The 17884-nt window shown below is 47.2% G+C and overlaps 1 protein-coding gene and 1 long non-coding RNA gene across 2 annotated transcripts in view; both read right to left on the reverse strand.

The window, feature by feature from the left end:
• Positions 1-349: 349 nt before the first annotated feature.
• Positions 350-10387, reverse strand: LOC137608879 (uncharacterized). The gene is made up of 5 exons (XR_011038246.1): positions 10022-10387; positions 6521-6794; positions 6089-6340; positions 1203-4870; positions 350-1079 (listed from the first exon to the last, which is right to left on the reverse strand). It is a non-coding gene; the product is annotated as an uncharacterized lncRNA (long non-coding RNA).
• A 5030-nt stretch (positions 10388-15417) lies between these two features.
• Positions 15418-17884, reverse strand: part of LOC137608878 (potassium/sodium hyperpolarization-activated cyclic nucleotide-gated channel 1) — a 45662-nt gene continuing 43195 nt past the window's right edge. Inside the window, exon 8 of the mRNA XM_068335496.1 lies at positions 15418-16538. Coding sequence (XP_068191597.1) covers positions 15418-16538 — 1121 coding nt within the window. The remainder of the gene's footprint in view (positions 16539-17884) is intronic.

Consider the following 17884-nt stretch of genomic DNA (forward strand, 5'->3'; position numbering starts at 1 on the left):
ACAGTCGTTTAAACTAATTTATTGTATCTCTGGAGGAAGCTTCTCAAAGCGAATATAAATAACCTGTGACATCATGAGATCTTTGCTTCTGCTGCTTCGCTTTTTACATTTGTGTCTTTGTTGGAGTGCAGTTTTAAATCCCTGGAGGAACCGCTGTGGATTTACAACACATTAATGGAATTAGATCTGAAGGAAACTGAAATAGGTTTGAAATATTACCCCTTACCTTTGGGTTGTTTGAGTGTGAACGTTAAACAAGAATGTCTCATCTGGACGGCAGCAACAAATATGTTGGTCTAGTAGTATCATGTCAAAATGGGAAGGAACTCTCTAGTCAGTGGTAGTCAGTGGTAGCATTTATTTACATTTTTATGTCAGCCTTAAATCCCCAAGAAAGTGGCTTTTCTGTAAAAAAAAAAAAAACACCAAAAAAATCAGATAACTGTCTTTACTTTGTTCACGTTTTGAAGCCAACACAAACAGGAGTGGAAAACGTTGAAAGAGGGAAGCAGACTTTGTGAATGAATTCAGGAAATAAATCTGAGCCACTTGATAAATTTACAGCCTGAGGTCCAGTGGCTCAGAATGTGCTTCAAAGTTTAAACGTTATTTCATGTGTAAAGTTTAAAAGATTTAAACTCGTGCATCAAACCGAAGCCCTATTTTATAGGCTCTGTATGGAAAAAAGGAAAAACATTTATATTCAGCTCAGCGTTGGTGGGAGAAGTGTTTAACTTCTCATTAATTATAAACTACAGGGTAAAACCAAGTGAGCAGCGATGTGATGTGACCTCTCCCCAGGCGTCGCTGCAGGGTTGCCATGGAAACCCACCTACGTTAGAGTCGTATTAATTAGTCGTTTCATTAGTGTTGCTCCATGTTTGCGTCAGGTGATCCGATGCAGTCGATCAGAGACCTGCACCTGCTGGTGACCTCTGGGCCCAGCGGCGTCGCCCTCTGTGTGACCCCTGCTGGCGGCTCAGCCGGTGTAGAACCCAGGAGGTCTTCAGTTTCTCGGCGACGCAGTGTGACATTACAGGCGTTAGATCACAGTCGCACAGGAGCCCGTAAACGATATCCTGGTGAAACCAGAGGATTGTGGTGTAACTTACGGTCACAATCTGTGAGGTCAGTCAGGTGTGATTTAAACGGACCCAGAATAAAACATCAGACAGAATATCTTCAATTCCACTTATACTTACAATGATGATGATCTCTTTTTCTTCTATCAGCGAATCTGGAAACATCTGTAGGGGCCGCTCAGGCGTTCCCCGCTCCGACTCGGCCCCTGGATTCAGCTGCAGTTCAGCCGCTGGCCACTTGATGGCCCTTTCAGCCAACGGATGGCCTCCTCCATCCTCTTTCGCCACCATCGTCATCATTGCCCACAAAATGGATGACAGCTCTCAGAAATACCAGGGTGCGTCACGACTCCCAGGCGCACACGCTGTGCCGTTCGTGTTCCACCTGTTCTGATGCCTCAGCATCCATTGGACCACGCCCGCAGGGGCAGAACCAATGGACGCTGCAGGCTAACAACCTCGCTGTGATGTATGGCAGCATCCTCTGCCTTACAGATAGGAAATAATTATCTGGGACTTTTTTATTTTTATATTTTGCGATGGCATCACATTCCAGAAAGCAGCACAAAACAACGGATGAGACGTTTTTGCCCTCGCTGAATTGTCGCACCCCAATAAACCTCGTTTCCCGGAGTCTTAATCGGTTCTCTGGTTCAGGACGATTGGGGAAAAAGGTTCTCATCCCACCCCATGCTTCCTTTTCACACCTTTCCCTTTCACAGTATCAGTGTGGCTGATCTGAACAGCGTGTTTCCTGACCTACAAGTGTTGGTTAGTGCACAGCTGGACATTTTCTGAACCCCTATCCTTTGATCGGAGCCTCAACAGAGGACCGATCTGCAAATTCAGGAGAACCCAAGGAACCTGATTCAAGAGGAGGAGCAGAGAACAGCCATGATGGAGGTCTGGTTTCTGCTGCTGCCCTTCATGTCCATTCATGTCCATTGGGGGTTAACGGACCGAATGTCACCAGAGAGGCTCGGTTTGGTTTGTTTTAGGAGGTGAATTCAGTCGAAACAAGTTCTGGAGAGCCCAAACCGACGCTTCTTAACGCGTGTCTGCAGCAGACGGTGACGTCTTTTACCCTCTAAATGCTCTCTCGCTCGCGGGATGGCAACAGGAGTGTGGCGGTGATGGAGCACCCCTTTGTCAAAACTGCCCTCTCTGCGTCTGCCTCTCTTCTCCTGGTGCAGCATTGCAGTGCTGCTCTGCACATGCCCAGAGCGCCCGGCAGCCACGGCAAGTTGGAGCATCCTGCACCACCGACATCTCCACATACCCCCCCACCAGATCCAAACGTCTGTTTAACCCCACCGAATATAAAACCTCCGTGACATTTGGAGGGGCTGAGATGCGTCCAGCCTCCAGAACCGAACCGACCGGGTTCTTTTACTGGGTTTTGTTCTGACTGAAGGTCACCCTAACAGGTTTCATGTGTAGCATCAACAGGAAGTCTCATTTCTGACGTGATGATAAAACATTTGTGAATGAGATTCTTCAGCGGCTCAGATTTAGACTGAAGTCTTATACAGGTGAACCTCGGCTAACGTCGCTAACTAGTTCCAGGAGAACGAACCCGTCTCCGGACTAATCTGTAGATAACCACTCCCAGTTGTGTTCTGAACTTTATTAATGAACACATTTTAATAATATTTAGGTAATATGAATCTATTTTGAAACTGACAAACAATTAAATTTTATTTTTTATTATAGCATTGTCTCATCTTCAGCTGCTTCTTCCTCATCGTGGGTCACGGGGGTTGCTACGGGCTAATAATACGATATTATATGTTTTATTCTGATTAATTGTACGGTAACATGATATTATGTGCGTTTAACGGTTTACTACTGATATGTAAATGCAGAAGGTCGCGGCATGAAGGGAAACCAGCATGAAAAACTTTTCCAAACAAATAAGAGCGCTCATCTAAAATGGGAAAAGGATGAAACGCTGTGGCGAACCCTAAAGGGGCAAGCCAAGAGACGGTTTACTAGTGTTTGTATGATTCCAATATTTGTGGTGGATATCGATTGATTGGTTGATTGATTTCTGTGTATTTTTTCTTTTGAAAACCAACATATAATCAAGAACGAAGTAACTCTGAGCTGAGGGTTATCTGACGTAAACCCACTGACTTCCCGGCTCTAGAGAAGTGTCCCACGGAGGCCCCGGGTCCGGATTGAGACCCTCTTACGTTCAGGGATTCTTTAACATTCTGTACACAGAACACAAAATCAGGGGCGATTCCACAGAGACGTTTCCTCAACCGGCTGGATCAATAAACACAACCTCAGTGCAGTGTCCTTGGGACGGCCACAACTCAGCACCCCTCCCTGAGTTACGCCCCCCACCACCACCACTACCTCCTCTGGCGCCCCTGGCTTGTTTCTGCTCACTTATAAAATGCACACACGCACACACACACACACACACACACACACACACACACACACACACACACACACACACACACACACACACACACACACACACACACACACACACACACACACACACACACAGTCCACTACATCCCTCCTTGACTTCCTCCTCTTCCTCCTCTTCCTCCTCTCAGATCCAGATTGTGGAATTAGTTCTGAAGCATTAGTCGGAGTGGGTCCTGGGTGGGTGTGGACTTCGGCCCCCTCCTCTACCTCGCCGTCACAGGCGGGGGGGGGGGTTCTAGTGCTGGTGGTCGCCATTGATTTTCCTGTCCCGCAGCCATTAGTCCAAGATTACATTCAGGTGTTTTCCACCGAGCTGAAGTGTTTCGATTCGTCCACAGGAGCATCTTGACCCACAGGAGACGCGATATGTGTGTGTGTGTGTGTGTCTGGGGGGGGCACCTTTACCCACTCAGCCATCACTGCTGGGGGGCTGGGAACACATGACATCCGGATGGGTGACTTCCTGTCCACCTGGATCCCTCTCTCAGGGTTTGTTTTGCTGTGGAAATATGAAGAGCTACAGGTGTGTGTGTGTGTGTGTGTGTGTGTGTGTGTGTGTGTGTGTGTGTGTGTGTGTGTGTGTGTGTGTGTGTGTGTGTGTGTGTGTGTGTGTGTGTCACTGCTATGGATTGAATTATTGATGTCACAGGATCTTAAATGTTTGGGTCCAAAAGAAAATACAACAGTAAATAAAAAAGTTATTATTGGCTCCATTCTAAAGCAGCGGTAAACAACACACACACACACACACACACACACACACACACACACACACACACACACACACACACACACACACACACACACACACACACACACACACACACACACACACACACATAGTTTCTCTCTTTGGTCCTCCCAATCCTGCTATAAATCTGGCACCCCTGGGTTGTGTGTGTGTTTGTAGTGTGTGTGTGTGTGTGTGTGTGTGTGTGTGTGTGTGTGTGTGTGTGTGTGTGTGTGTGTGTGTGTGTGTGTGTGTGTGTGTGTGTGTGTGTGTGTGTGTGTGTGTGTGTTAATGCCTTGTATTTTCTGCTTTGCTCTCTCTCTCCTCATTCGCTCGACCAGCTGTGCTCTGAGGCTTTAACACACCGACCTGCAGTGGGGCGTGGTCATCTGCAGTGGGGCGTGGCCATCTGCAGTGGGGCGTGGCCATCTGCAGTGGGGCGTGGCCATATGCAGTGGGCGTGGTCATCAGCAGTGGGGCGTGGTCATCAGCAGTGGGGCGTGGCCATCAGTAATGGGCGTGGTCATCAGCGGTGGGCGTGGCCATCAGCAGTCGGGCGTGGCCATCTGCAGTCGGGCGTGCATTAGCTTTAGCTTTAGCTTCAGCAGGCCTGACATGTGACAAATGAAACCACACGTTTGAGTTTGAATTCCCAGCATGCCATCTCTCTCTATACAGTATAGATAGCTGTAGATGTAGACACACACACACACACACACACACACACACACACACACACACACACACACACACACACACACACACACTTGAAGCCCTTGACTCTCTTCAATAATGCAATAAACAGGAGCTTCCAGGTTGATGCATAAATATGAAAACATCTCACGATCTCGACCACTTGACTCGTCCTTCCCTCCCTCTCTCTCTCTCTCTCTCTCTCTCACACACACACACACACACACACACACACACACACACACACACACACACACACACACACACACACACACACACACACACACACACACACACACACACACACACACACACACACACACACACACACATGCTACTGGAGGACAGGAGTGCATAACAATGATGCTTCCAGCAGCTGGTTTATCATTTATTAGCTGGTGAGACCCCCGTCCCATCAGACCACGTCCCATCAGACCCCGTCCCATCAGACCACGTCCCATCAGACCCCGTCCCATCAGACCCCGTCCCATCAGACCCCGTCCCATCAGACCCCATCCCATCAGAGAAAGAAAGTCAACTTTATTACATGCGTATATACGTATGTCAAACCACGCATACAAAGTTGTGTACCGCCCCTGAACAGACACGACACACGAGGGGCCTGTAGGCATGCGGTTAGTACGACAATTGTTGGTACATGGGGTGAAGGGTCGCGACTTCGGGGTGCGCCCCAAATGAGCAGCTCGTTGATGATCTGACAGGTATTGATGGGTGATTTCCTCTTTGCTCCCAGAGGAGACTTCCATCACGCTCTGTGTTCTGAGCGGCGTCGGACGCCGTCGGTCGACCGGAGGCTGTTACCTCTGGACACACATGAACAGCAGCTGATAATTTAATCACCAGGAGACCAGACTCAAGGACGGCGGCGACGCACCTGACATTCAGAGAGAAAGGAGGATGAACTCAAGGAGACGACAGGATGGATGAGTCCTTCGTGACGCCTCGGAGCTCCGTTTAAGGCGGGGGTGGAAGACTAGCGTAGAGAAAGTTACCCACCCGAATAAAACAAGATCTAGCTCATATTTAAATCCTGAGGACTTCCTGTATTCGATCAGAACTGGTTTACTGTGGAAACACAAACAGATGATGCTCTGCTTGAGGCACACATGCTTACTCTTCGTCGTGACACCCTCCTCTTCGTCGTGACACCCTCCTCTTCGTCCTGACACCCTCCTCTTCACGCCGCTCCTCTCCGGTTTCAAGTCGAACAGGGACAAGGTGCAGATCGTGTTTTCGCTGAACAGGACGATAACGTGAGCCGAACAGCCGTAGCAGCGGAATGTCGCACTCAGCAGAACCTGATGAAGTCAGGTGAGGTCACGACCCCATCATGACCCCATCATGACCCCATCACGACCCCATCACCCTAAAAACAACACATTGACTGAAGTTACATGTTGACTCTCTGGATAAACAACGTGATTTAAAAGAAGCAAAACGAGATCCAGGAATAGCTTTTTACACACACACACACACACACACACACACACACACACACACACACACACACACACACACACACACACATGGAGGGAGGGATGCTCACCTGGCCTCTTTGTTATGCAAATTGATCAGGAATCAATATGACTGATGTTGTGTAACGGCAGAAAACACAAAGGCTTTTATCTCCAAGCCCTCCATCATCACCCTCATCATCATCATCTTCATCATCATCCATCAGTCTTATCACCTCTCAGCCAGACATGATTAATCGCCGCCGCACGTCAATCACACGAGACATCAGAGACGGCGTTAAGAGGAGGTTTGGATCTGAAGCGGGCCGACGCCCCCCTGGGACCCCGCCCTTCAACTCTTCATTCCTTTGGGTAAAGAAAGGAATAAAGAGATTATATTCCAGATTATATCTACATCATCCGTGCGACCAGCAGCAGCGTGAACGGCGCAAGACGACTGGTGACAGTCACACACGACTAAATTAATCTGCAGAGGAGTTTCAGACGACACGCAGGTTGGATTATTATTCCCAGAATGCTCAGAGGTATTCCAGATGAAGGACCAGTGTTCCCAGTGTGTGTGTGTGTGTGTGGGGGGGGGGGGGGGGGCATTACGAGAAGAACAATAGATGTTCCAAGAAGAACCTCCATCCCAGTCGGCGTGACATCAGATCAATGTCATGTGTTATTCTGGATAAAAACCTGGACTAGCAGATTACGCTGTGGAACAGACGCTCCAGGATTCCACAGCTGTAACTGGTCGCAGAGGTCGTTCTCTTCAATCCATTAAATCATAACTGCTTTTGAAACGAGATCGCTTTTTAAATTCTCAACGTGTTTTTTTTTTTAAAAATTTAATTCCATCCAATTTTCAAATGGTGCTGATGTCCGTTTGTTCCAGCAATCTGTTCCGTCTGACGGAGGAGCAGGAAACCCGCCGCGCCGTGATGTCATCGGCGTGGTCAGGAAACCACAACAAAAAGTCAATCCGCAGGGATTTGTCTTAATCCAGCGCCGGATTATTTACTGTTAGCAGGAGGCTTTAGGGTCACATGACCACCGAGTCCAGGACCCGGCTCCACATCACAGGACACAGGGACAGAGACACAAGGACAGAGACACAGGCGCACAAGGACACAGGACAGAGACACAGGCACACATGAACACAGAGACACAGGGACAGACACAGACACACAAGGAAACAGCGACAGAGACACAGGTGCACAAGGACACAGGGACAGAGACACAAGGACAGAGACACAGTTGCACAAGGAAACAGGGACAGAGACACAGGCGTACAAGGACACAGGGACAGAGATACAAGAGCACGACACAGGGACAGCCACACAGGGGTACAGGGACAGAGACACAGGCGCACAAGGAAACAGAGACACACCTCGTCCGCTAGTGTCCAGATTACAGGGAACAGAAACGTCTGGCCGACAGAACGACAAGGACCTGACTGTGTGCGTGTGTGTGTGTGTGTCCATGTGTGTGTGTGTGTGTGTGTGTGTGTGCGTGTGTGTGTGTGTGTGTGTGTGTGTGTGTGTGTGTGTCTTTCTTTCTCAGCAGAATGGATTTTTTACGTTCGTGTCAATCATCAGGTAAAAGAATGGATACCAATAATAATCAGAATTAAACCAGATTATAATAATAGAATAGATCCAGGGGGCGGGGCTACGGGAGGGTCTGTTCAGATTAATGACTAATAATCATTTGAGACGTGTCGTCTCCACCAATCAGCCGTCGGTTCCTCCAGACGGCTGGTTGGTGGAGGTCAGGAGCTCCTGGTCCTATCAGAGCCTTCCGGAGCTTCAGCCGGAGGATCAGCTGAGTGGACGCCGCTGGTCGGCGTCAGATCGTGACCTTCGGGGGCTTACTGTGGGGGGGTCAGGTGCTCCTTTGCCCTCCGACTGCTCATGACGTGACCTCGCTTTTCCAGGAAAACGTTAATACTGGCGTGTTTAGACAGATTAACGCAAGGGGGCGGGGCCGAGGTAATCTGCTGATCGAGACCTCAGACAGGAAACCAGATGACCCCAACCACAAGTCCGTCGGACGGGTGGGGGGGTTGTCAGATCAAAGGCCTTCATCGTCGTGACAACAGCCTGCCGACTCTGCAGTTTCAGCTGCAGCGACTCTCCGTCCAATCACTGAGCTCCTTCATGCAGATGGAGGAGGAGTCAGTCCTGCTGTTTATGTTGTTGTTTGTTGTTTGTTGTTTTCTGCATGTCGTCTTCAATCCCACACAAACGTTCATTTCAAGGTCGCGTGAAGGAGAAAAGCAGGAAATGAAGCCTCTAGAAATAGAATCCGGCGCCGCGTGACGGACGGCGGCCTGATTATCGTAACGATGTGACTCACGCTGCTGTCCCATTACTTTTAGCCTCGTTCTCAACATGTTTCTGCTAATAATCAGCGTTTTTTGTGTGTGTGTGTGTATGTGTTTATGTGTGTGTGTGTGTGTGTGTGTGTGTGTGAGGTCACACAGTCACATGTCAGGTTAAATGCTGGGAAAAAAAGCGACTCCCATCTGAGTCCTGCTCAGGAGGGGATCAATAGATTTATCAGATGATAACCGGATTACCGATCAACTGATTACCCATCATTAACTACTGCTGTGTGTTTAAGGGGGAGAAAAATAGTGCAGCTTCATCAAATAAATATATACGTATGAGAGGGGCGGGATTGGTGGAGATAAAACCAGACGAGGTAGAATCCATTTTTACTGAACTGCAGGTGATTGGCTCGCTCGGTTCTGTTGTAACTGGTTGATTAATTTGCATAAAGTCAATAAAATAAAGAAAAACCACTACAACAGACGACCTTTGACCTTCCACATGCTTATTGGTTCATGCCAAATATTGTCTGAGCAGAAATCTCGACCGACTTTCGTTTGCTGTTAGATTCAGGTTCATGAGGCGTCCAAGTGTGTGTGTGTGTGTGTGTGTGTGTGTGTGTGTGTGTGTGTGTGTGTGTGTGTGTGTGTGTGTGTGTGTGTGTGTGTGTGTGTGTGTGTGTGTGTGTGTGTGTGTGTGTGTGTGTGTGTGTGTGTGTGTGTGTGTGGTCTAACGGTCCAGACCCAACAGCCTCCTGTCCGACGCCGTCTTTGCTGTAATGGAACCCGCTGCAGGGTAAATAAAACGCTTCGATGGGCAATCCTCAATAATTGAATCGTTCTAACAGACAAACGTCCAGCGGAAGGTCAGGCGTGATCTCAACGATCACTGAAGGTCACGGCTCGTGTAACACGGGACGACGTCCGAGATAAAGACGAACCAACGCCGCCCTGAACCCGACCTGATCGCTGGATGCTAACCAGACAAGTCTGACTCTGTTTGAAATACGGTAAAAACTGGAGACACCAGTGAAATCGGAGTGTCTGTTCCAGCCTTGAAAAAAAGCCTCAAATCGTCTAAATTATGAAAAAAAACAACATTTTTATCAACCAATAGATACACAGACTTTACCTGTGTGTAATTAATTATATATAATTTTGTAAACAATTATAAAGAATGAAAAGAAACGCAGAAGTCAGGAGAACACACGAGCTACGTCTTTACTCCACCAACGAGAACGAGATCCGGTCTCACCGATGTCGTATCCATCCGCCAACACGTGGTAAAGAACGAGATCCGGTCTCACCGATGTCGTATCCATCCGCCAACACGTGGGAAGGAACGAGATACGGTCCCACCGATTTCGTATCCACCCGCCAACACGTGGTAAAGAACGAGATGCGGTCTCACTGATATTGTATCCATCCAACTAGCGGTGGTTTTACCGAAGCACGACTCCTATCTCGGATTTTCACTCGTATGCCGACCAGAAACATGGACAGTGCTACGACTTGTATCTCAAATAACTGGTATCTTCAGGTTCGACTGTTTATATAAATATATAATCTTAAAGTCAGAATAAATCCGCTCTTAAAGGACGTTTCTGTTCACAGAACACATTCCAGCTCTAGTGTCCGTCTGACTGTTTTGTCTCAGAGTGTTCCCATCAGGACTGAGGAGATGTAAACAGGAAATGCTTCCAGGAGTGCATCTGAGCAGCTTCTGGTGGACATTAAAAGCTTTTAAACCATAATGAGACTCTGCTCTGAAGGAAGCCTGCTTAATCAGGACCATTTTTATCGGGGCTAATGTTCCATCACCAGTGTTTTAATATGCAAATGAGGACATTAATTCGTCCCATTAACCCGGCCTCTGCTGTCATTTAACAAGTTGAACAATCTGACCAGCTGAGTGGGAGACAAAGACAAGGGCTTTGCTTCACCTTGATGACATCTCTGATCACCCATTGGACTGACTGGGAGGACTGGATCCAGTGTGTTTGTGGCTTTTACACATTCAGATGTCTGAGGTGAAAAAACGTTCCACGTAGAACCACTGCTGTGTTTTTCTTTTTAACTGTTATATTCCTACGACACCCCTGCAAACGAACCGTCTGGTTTCACAGCACAAGAAACTAACCCCCCACCCAACCCCACCCCCACCCTGAACACATTGACTCACATTTAATGGAGCATGAAAGCCTAATTGGCGGCAGCGTTTCTGCAGGAACGGAGCTGCTGTAGGTCCACCGGGGCCAGAGTCGCCCCCCGGCTTAACCTCTGAGCCCGGCTTTCAATAAGGTAACCGCAAACCACCTGGTGCAACGTGAGCCCAGCTCCACCTCCATTGTGAGCCAGAATAAAGACGCCCTGACGGTTTAGAGTCCGCCCCGGCTACGCATCAGCAGCTAACGTCTGCCCACGGGAGTTTAGAAAGGTTCTCCTGTTTACCTGTGAATCTCTTATATAACAACATCCTGAATATAACACCCCTGAATTCAGCATTTTACCCTGACCTACACATTTTTGTGCTTTTTGTTTTGTTATGTTGCCTTCTTGGCCCAGGTCCCTCTTGAAAAAGAGATTCTTAATCTCAATGAGGCTAACCTGGATAAGTAAAGGTTAAATAAAAATTAAAAAAAATATTATATCTGATCATGTGTCAGAGATGTGTACCAAAAAAGGTATAAAAGTACGCCGTTGTTCATTGTAGTTGATGCGTTCCAGAAACCACACGCGATTAACGATTTCCGCAATAGAGCCACGAACTATATATCTTATTATTTACGGTAATTTAAACATTTATGAACCCTCCCCATACTGATATTAGCATACCTTCCTTTTCCCATACTCTTATCGACTGTTTAGTTTCTCATGGAAGTCCGAAACTCACAGAACGTAGCGCACTTCCAGATGCTGTCAGCCAATAGAATGCACTTACAGTATCATGTGACTGCAGACCAAAAATCTGCAAAAGTTGAAATTTGACCTTGACTTAGTTTTCCCAAGGTTATCATCTCTTTTTTCATCCCCTTTGCTGCCTGAATAATTTGCTTGTTGTTTCATCTTTCTATCTGCTTTCTATCTTCCTCCCTCGATCAAAACGTAGGAGGAAAAAAAAAAAAAAAATCGCCCCAGCGGCGCCCCCTGCCTGTTGGACAACACAAGGACACACACTCACTTTAAGATGACAATATGTCGTTTATTTTCTATATTGTAAAGGTTTATTATTTACAAACAAAATAACCAAAAAAATAATAATTCAAATCAAAAAAAGATTTTTTGACAAACACTGTTTGTCTGCATATTGTTGTAAGAAAGTTTACATTTATCTTTCTTTCTTCTGTATCAAGTCCCCAACTTGTTAAGCCTTGCATTACATACAGTAAATGAGCTGAACAATGACCTGTGAGTGGCTGGAGGAGGAGCTCGCCACCCAGCCCCGCCCCCTGCCCCGCCCCGCTCTCCACCCAGTACGCATATCATCAGTAAACATGTAGTTCCTCCTCCTCCAGGCATTCGTCTCGGTTTTATTTTTGCATCTATTTGTTTATTCTCAAACCTCAAAACGGAACGACGAAAAACGAAAAAGAAATATACAAATACATGTGCTGGTATGTTGAGTCTCTACACTGCTAACATGTAAGCTCGTTAGTTTTGCTTTACGTTACCATTAATGCCCGTTCTGGTGCGTCGGTTGGGACTGGTGTGGTGAGAAAAAAAAACAAAAAAAAAACAAAAAAGCACATAGCTGGGAAGCTCTCCCTCGAAAGGCAAGTATCAAAAACAGCACAAACTAACAGTGCTGCCGTCAGAGACTGTGTTCTAGCTCCTGTACACTATGGCATATTCATGATTAAGCGCTCGTCATCAGCGTATATAGATCTCCCACTCAGTTCCAAGCTCATTCGGGATCAGGGTAGCGCTAATTCTCCAGGATATCGCTCCCCTCGCCAACCCGTTCAACATCTAAGCTAGCTGAGAGAATCAGTACCTTTATTTATTAGTAAATCAGAAAGTGCAATTTAAACAAAGACAATGACTTGAACGTTTTGCTTTGGCCAGTTTTCCATCCACACGTCATCCAAACATCGGTGCTAGCTACACAGAACGGAATCAAGGTGCTCCATCGTCTGTCGTGAAATTACTGAAAGACTAAAGAATGCACTTTTTCGAACTATACGTGAACTCATTAAGTACTTTATGTTGCTTGAAATTTAAAAAAAAAAACCTGCTTCTAAAACAGATGTCCAACATACGGCCTGCGGGCCGAGACCGGCCCACCAGGGGCTCCAGTCCTGCCCTCAGAGTTTTTAAATTTACTTTTCCTTCTTCGCACCAATACCCAGACGTGGACTTATAGTTAATTCTAATTCTACTATGAGTTTATTGTTTGCACCAACCCCCCCCCCATGTCCAAAATGAGTTCGACACCCCTTGTTCTAGAAGCTCACGTCTCGACTAGCTGGATGATCTTGAAATGTTTGGCCGTCGTCGCTGGCTGCTTCCTGCTCGCCTGTGTGAAAACACGGAGACATGGAGAACACGTAGAGTACAGTCATGACGAGTGCGCAGTGGTGTGCAGAAGCCCCACCCCCAACCCACCCACCCCCCGGTACGCACCAGGCTCACGCTAACAACAGAGGATGGAACATGGCTATAGTTTAGGCACAAATACTTAAGAATGTCCATGTGAAGAGTCGCACACAGGTAACGTCTAGGCAGACAGACAATGAACGAAACAAACGTACATTACATTTAACGTCAACACTTTGAGATAGTATCTTTTAAGTATTTGTGACAGTGCATGCTTTCATGACATTGGTGGCTTGACTGTATTTGGTACACTATCGACACGATCTGTAGAGAACGCTTCCCAACGCGCCTCCAAGGGCTTCGCCGCCACAGACTGACGGGGCGTTTTGGTTGCCATGAAAACTGTGACTCCGGGACGAGGCTTTGTCTCATTCTAGTCCAGATGTCAAATATAAGGTGAGTTTGAAATATCTCTTTTCAAAGAGTCACAGTTTCCTGGCTCCTCTTCCTCATAAACCAGTCCGGGTGACGTGGAGTAGCCCAGAGAAACCTTAATGCGAACCAGCACAGCAGGTGAATGTCACCTGCACACAGGTGAGTGGATACCTGGCTCTTCCAGTACAGCTGAACCCAAAAGCAGATGAACCAACATGAAGTTTAAATACTAATGATTAAGAAAAAAAATAAATCAACATTTTGGTTTCTTAATCATGATTAATCATGAATCAGTTTAACGAATGCGACATCCCCTCAGATTGGATGATGTGTTTTTGGACGGACGTGCTTCAGATGTTCGCCTGATGGTAAATCAAACTGAGGTGTGGGAAGAGCACACAGAACCCCCCACCCCAACCCCGCCCCCCCAAGCCAGCCAGGTATCCACTAGCGATTGCATTAAGGTCTGCTCATCTGGTACGGAACATTTTGTCACTAAACCCTTTTTCGCCTCTAGATGACCGGGTTCCTGATAGAAGACATTGTTATGATAGAGAACGCACCACACAGTATCTGTAAGTACTAGCTCTACAAAACTATTTACAGCACACATATAGGTAATCTTTATGTCACAGTCTATTGCATAATGGTGATAATCTTTAGTTTATAAATATTATAAATATACACAGAATTTTCAAGCAACATTAAATAACATCTCAGCCATCTGAAATTAGAAATAGAAAATAAGAGCATCCATCCACATCTTTCTCCACATTCTCCTAAAAAGCAAACAAAAAGAAAGCAGCATTTCTAAGATCTGTTCCCTTTGGACCCATAACACTGTGACGGGATCTGACGACTCAGCAGACTGGAGTTCTGTTGCCGGGGGCAACACAACACTTACAGTATCTGTGTTCTGTGAGATGAAGGTTGAGGAAAATTGGGAGATTGGTTTCATGAGTGTGTGCTTTCTGAGATTATTTTTCAGAGTTGCTTTGCATTTATTATTCCACAGTGGTGCCTAAAAGTTAAAAGCTGCTTATTAGTAGAAGATAATCCGTCTCTTCCTCAGTGATAAAAAATAAATACATAAATAAATAAAAAGAAAAAAGAAATATAGTCCTTGTCAGAATCCACGATGCATTCAAGTAAAAAAAAAAAGAAAGAAAATCAGAGAGCGAAAAAATAAAATAAAATAAAAAATGTCATTCATTGTATATAATTGTTATAGTTCTCAGAAAGGAAGACTCATGTTTATACTACAGCTTTTAAACTGCCAAATATTCTAGTGGGTTTTACACACGTGGTCACATGCACACACACACACACACACACACTCTCACAGTCATACATACAGCAGTATATACACACTTATATATATCTATATATACATACATATACATATATATAGATATATATGTATATGTAATGCGAATGGAAAGAGATGTACCTGTATAATATACATTCTTAAGTTTAGGGACAAACGTGTCTAAAATATAATACAATAACTTGTATGTACAGGATCTCTATGAGGTTATTCTAGAAGAAATCTGGACAAACAAAAAGATGCTGAAGGTCCTCACTTCCATCTCTTTTGTTCTATCTACATTTTTAAAAATGAATCAAAACAAAGAGAAGTTCAAAAAAAAAAAACCCAAAGGGGTGGGGGGGTGGATGGAATCATAAATTGGATGCAAAACGCATTTTGTCCTGATCGGTGTCTGTACTGCTCAGGACAGAATCTCTCCTCGATCCGGGGGATTCCCTGTGCTGGGTGGAGGACGACGACGGCGACGCCGCCGCCGCCACCGCCGCCGCCACCGCAGCGGCGGCCGCCGCCGTGCGCACCGGGGGCAGCGCCCCCGACGACATCTGGCGGAACAAGTTGACCCGCTGGGGCACGGTGGTGCGGATGCCGCTCTGCAGGTTCATCCCCTGGATCGCCGCCGCCGCCGTCGGCTGAGCGATGGAGGCCAACGAGTCCCCCGAGGCCGCCGGGTGCGCTCGGGGCCCCAGGGAGGTGTCATGTGGCAGTGACGGTTGGGAAGCAGATAAGTGTCTAACATCACGACTCAAGTTGCCCGACTGGAGCGCCTGCGTGCTCTTCTGAGGCGAGGCGGCCGGCGGTTGCTGTTGCTGCGCAGGCGGCTGCTGCTGCTGCTGCTGCGCAGGCGGCTGCTGCTGCTGCTGCGCTGAAGCCGCGCCTGCAGTCGACGCAGCCGGCTGCTGTGGGGGTAGGGAAGGCTGGCTGATGGGTTGCTGGATGAGCGACAGCTGGGAGGCGGTGCGCGAGCCGTACTGGAAGCTCCTGCTGGCCAGAGGGGTCTGCACTGGGGGGCTGCACATGGCGGCGGTGAAGGAGCAGGGAGACATGATGGCCCCCTGCTGCTGGAGGCTGGTCGACTGGTTGGATAAGGAAGAATTCAGGTTTCCATGGGAAAGACTAGGGGCGGGGTAAACCCCCTGCGCTGCTGCCGCGGCGGCGGCGGCGGCGGGCAGCATGCGAGCAGCAGAAGCGTTGGCGATGGCCGAAGCGCTGTAGGTCATGGGGACGGACGCCTGCTGGAGCTGGGTGGTGCTGAAGGCGGTGGGGAAGGGCGGCTGAGCCGGGGAGTTAATGATGGAGTTTCCTGACATTGGCGTTGAGTTCATCCCGGTGACCGACTGCTTGCGGTCCACCATCATCACCATCTCCCGGTCCTGACGGATAATCTGCTTCAAGATCTCGTTCTCCTGCGTGTTGAAGACGCCGGCGTTCAGGTCCTTCTGGAACTTCTGCAGCAGCAAGGAGTTCTTCTTCCCTGTTGGAGGGCAGTCGAGAGAGTTGAGCACAAAGCAGCCGTGGCAAACTGTGGTTTGCCCTAAACCACAGGTGAAGGGCAGGATGACGGACGTTAGGGAGGAAGACGCAGCTCGTACGAGTTAAAGGAAATCTTGAGGAACTTTGTTTTGATTCCGATAAATCTACAAATTTTTCAATCTTACAAGCTGCGTCTTCACGTCCACTAAGGTCTGTTGCATTGACAGTGTGGAGGACGCTGACAGGTAATGACTATGGGATTGTCCGGTTTGAGGAGTGAAGGACACACAAGGAGACAGAGGTTACTGACATGTGAGGTGACAGCTTAGGCTGAAGGTGCTGATGTGGGCGATGAAAAAGGAGGATACTGATGGTTGGTACTCACACACCACATCACTGGACAGATTTGAAGACAGACTAGTGTCTAAGAATACATTTCAAGCCACCCGCTATTTAAACCTGACAGCTCTGCTAAAACACATCACAAGGAGAGTCTCAATCTGATGACAGTAAAAAAAACAACCCAGCAAAGACAAACCCAAACACACTAAATGGATGGGAAATAGATCACATACCAAATAAACTAATGAGAAACTACCAGCTAGTCGTCACAGCGTATTGTTTTTATAATGACTTCAACTCCAAGTTATTAATAATTCTAGTTGTTCATAAAACTGTTTAGAAAATCTTACATTTGTGAACTTTAAGGGCATTTTGCTGCCTATCAGCACCTGAGATTACAAAAATTTAAATAACTTTTCTGAGTTTTGGCAGTAAAAATGTGGTCAAATTGAGCATGAAAGACGTCTTGAAAGTGAGCTGAAGGTTTTGGCCTCCACCAATCAATCACAGCCGTGTCCTTGAGGGCCTTGAGATTTCTGCACTGAGTTCACAGTTGAGCAGCGTTTGCTGGACGGCTTCCTCCCGGCCAACAACCGGTGCATTCAGTCATGAAACCAGGGAATGGAACCGTGTCCCCCCATTTGACATTGTGGATCTGGACTGCGACGTTCGCTAGGGGGTCGGGTAGTCACGGGCTACAGCTAGCATCACAGGTAAAGCTACTGTTAACTTACAAGGCTGCTTTCATTGCGTTTTTAAAGGTGACGGGGTTAAACTCTGTAGATGGAAGGACAACACAGATTGGTTAAACCTCCAACCAGAACCTGTGGGGGTCTGAAAGTTTGGACACAGGACAGGACTTGATCCGCGTGTGAGATGTCATCAAGACTAAAAGGAAAGGTAAGATGATTCTTTATTACACTGTAAAAACTGCATGTGGTGTATTGTTAAACAGGAATCTATCCAGGCTGTAAAGATCAGTGTCCATGGGTTTAATCCAGCATC

This window comes from Antennarius striatus, chromosome 15 (genome assembly GCF_040054535.1).
Source record: "Antennarius striatus isolate MH-2024 chromosome 15, ASM4005453v1, whole genome shotgun sequence".
Taxonomy (NCBI): domain Eukaryota; kingdom Metazoa; phylum Chordata; class Actinopteri; order Lophiiformes; family Antennariidae; genus Antennarius; species Antennarius striatus.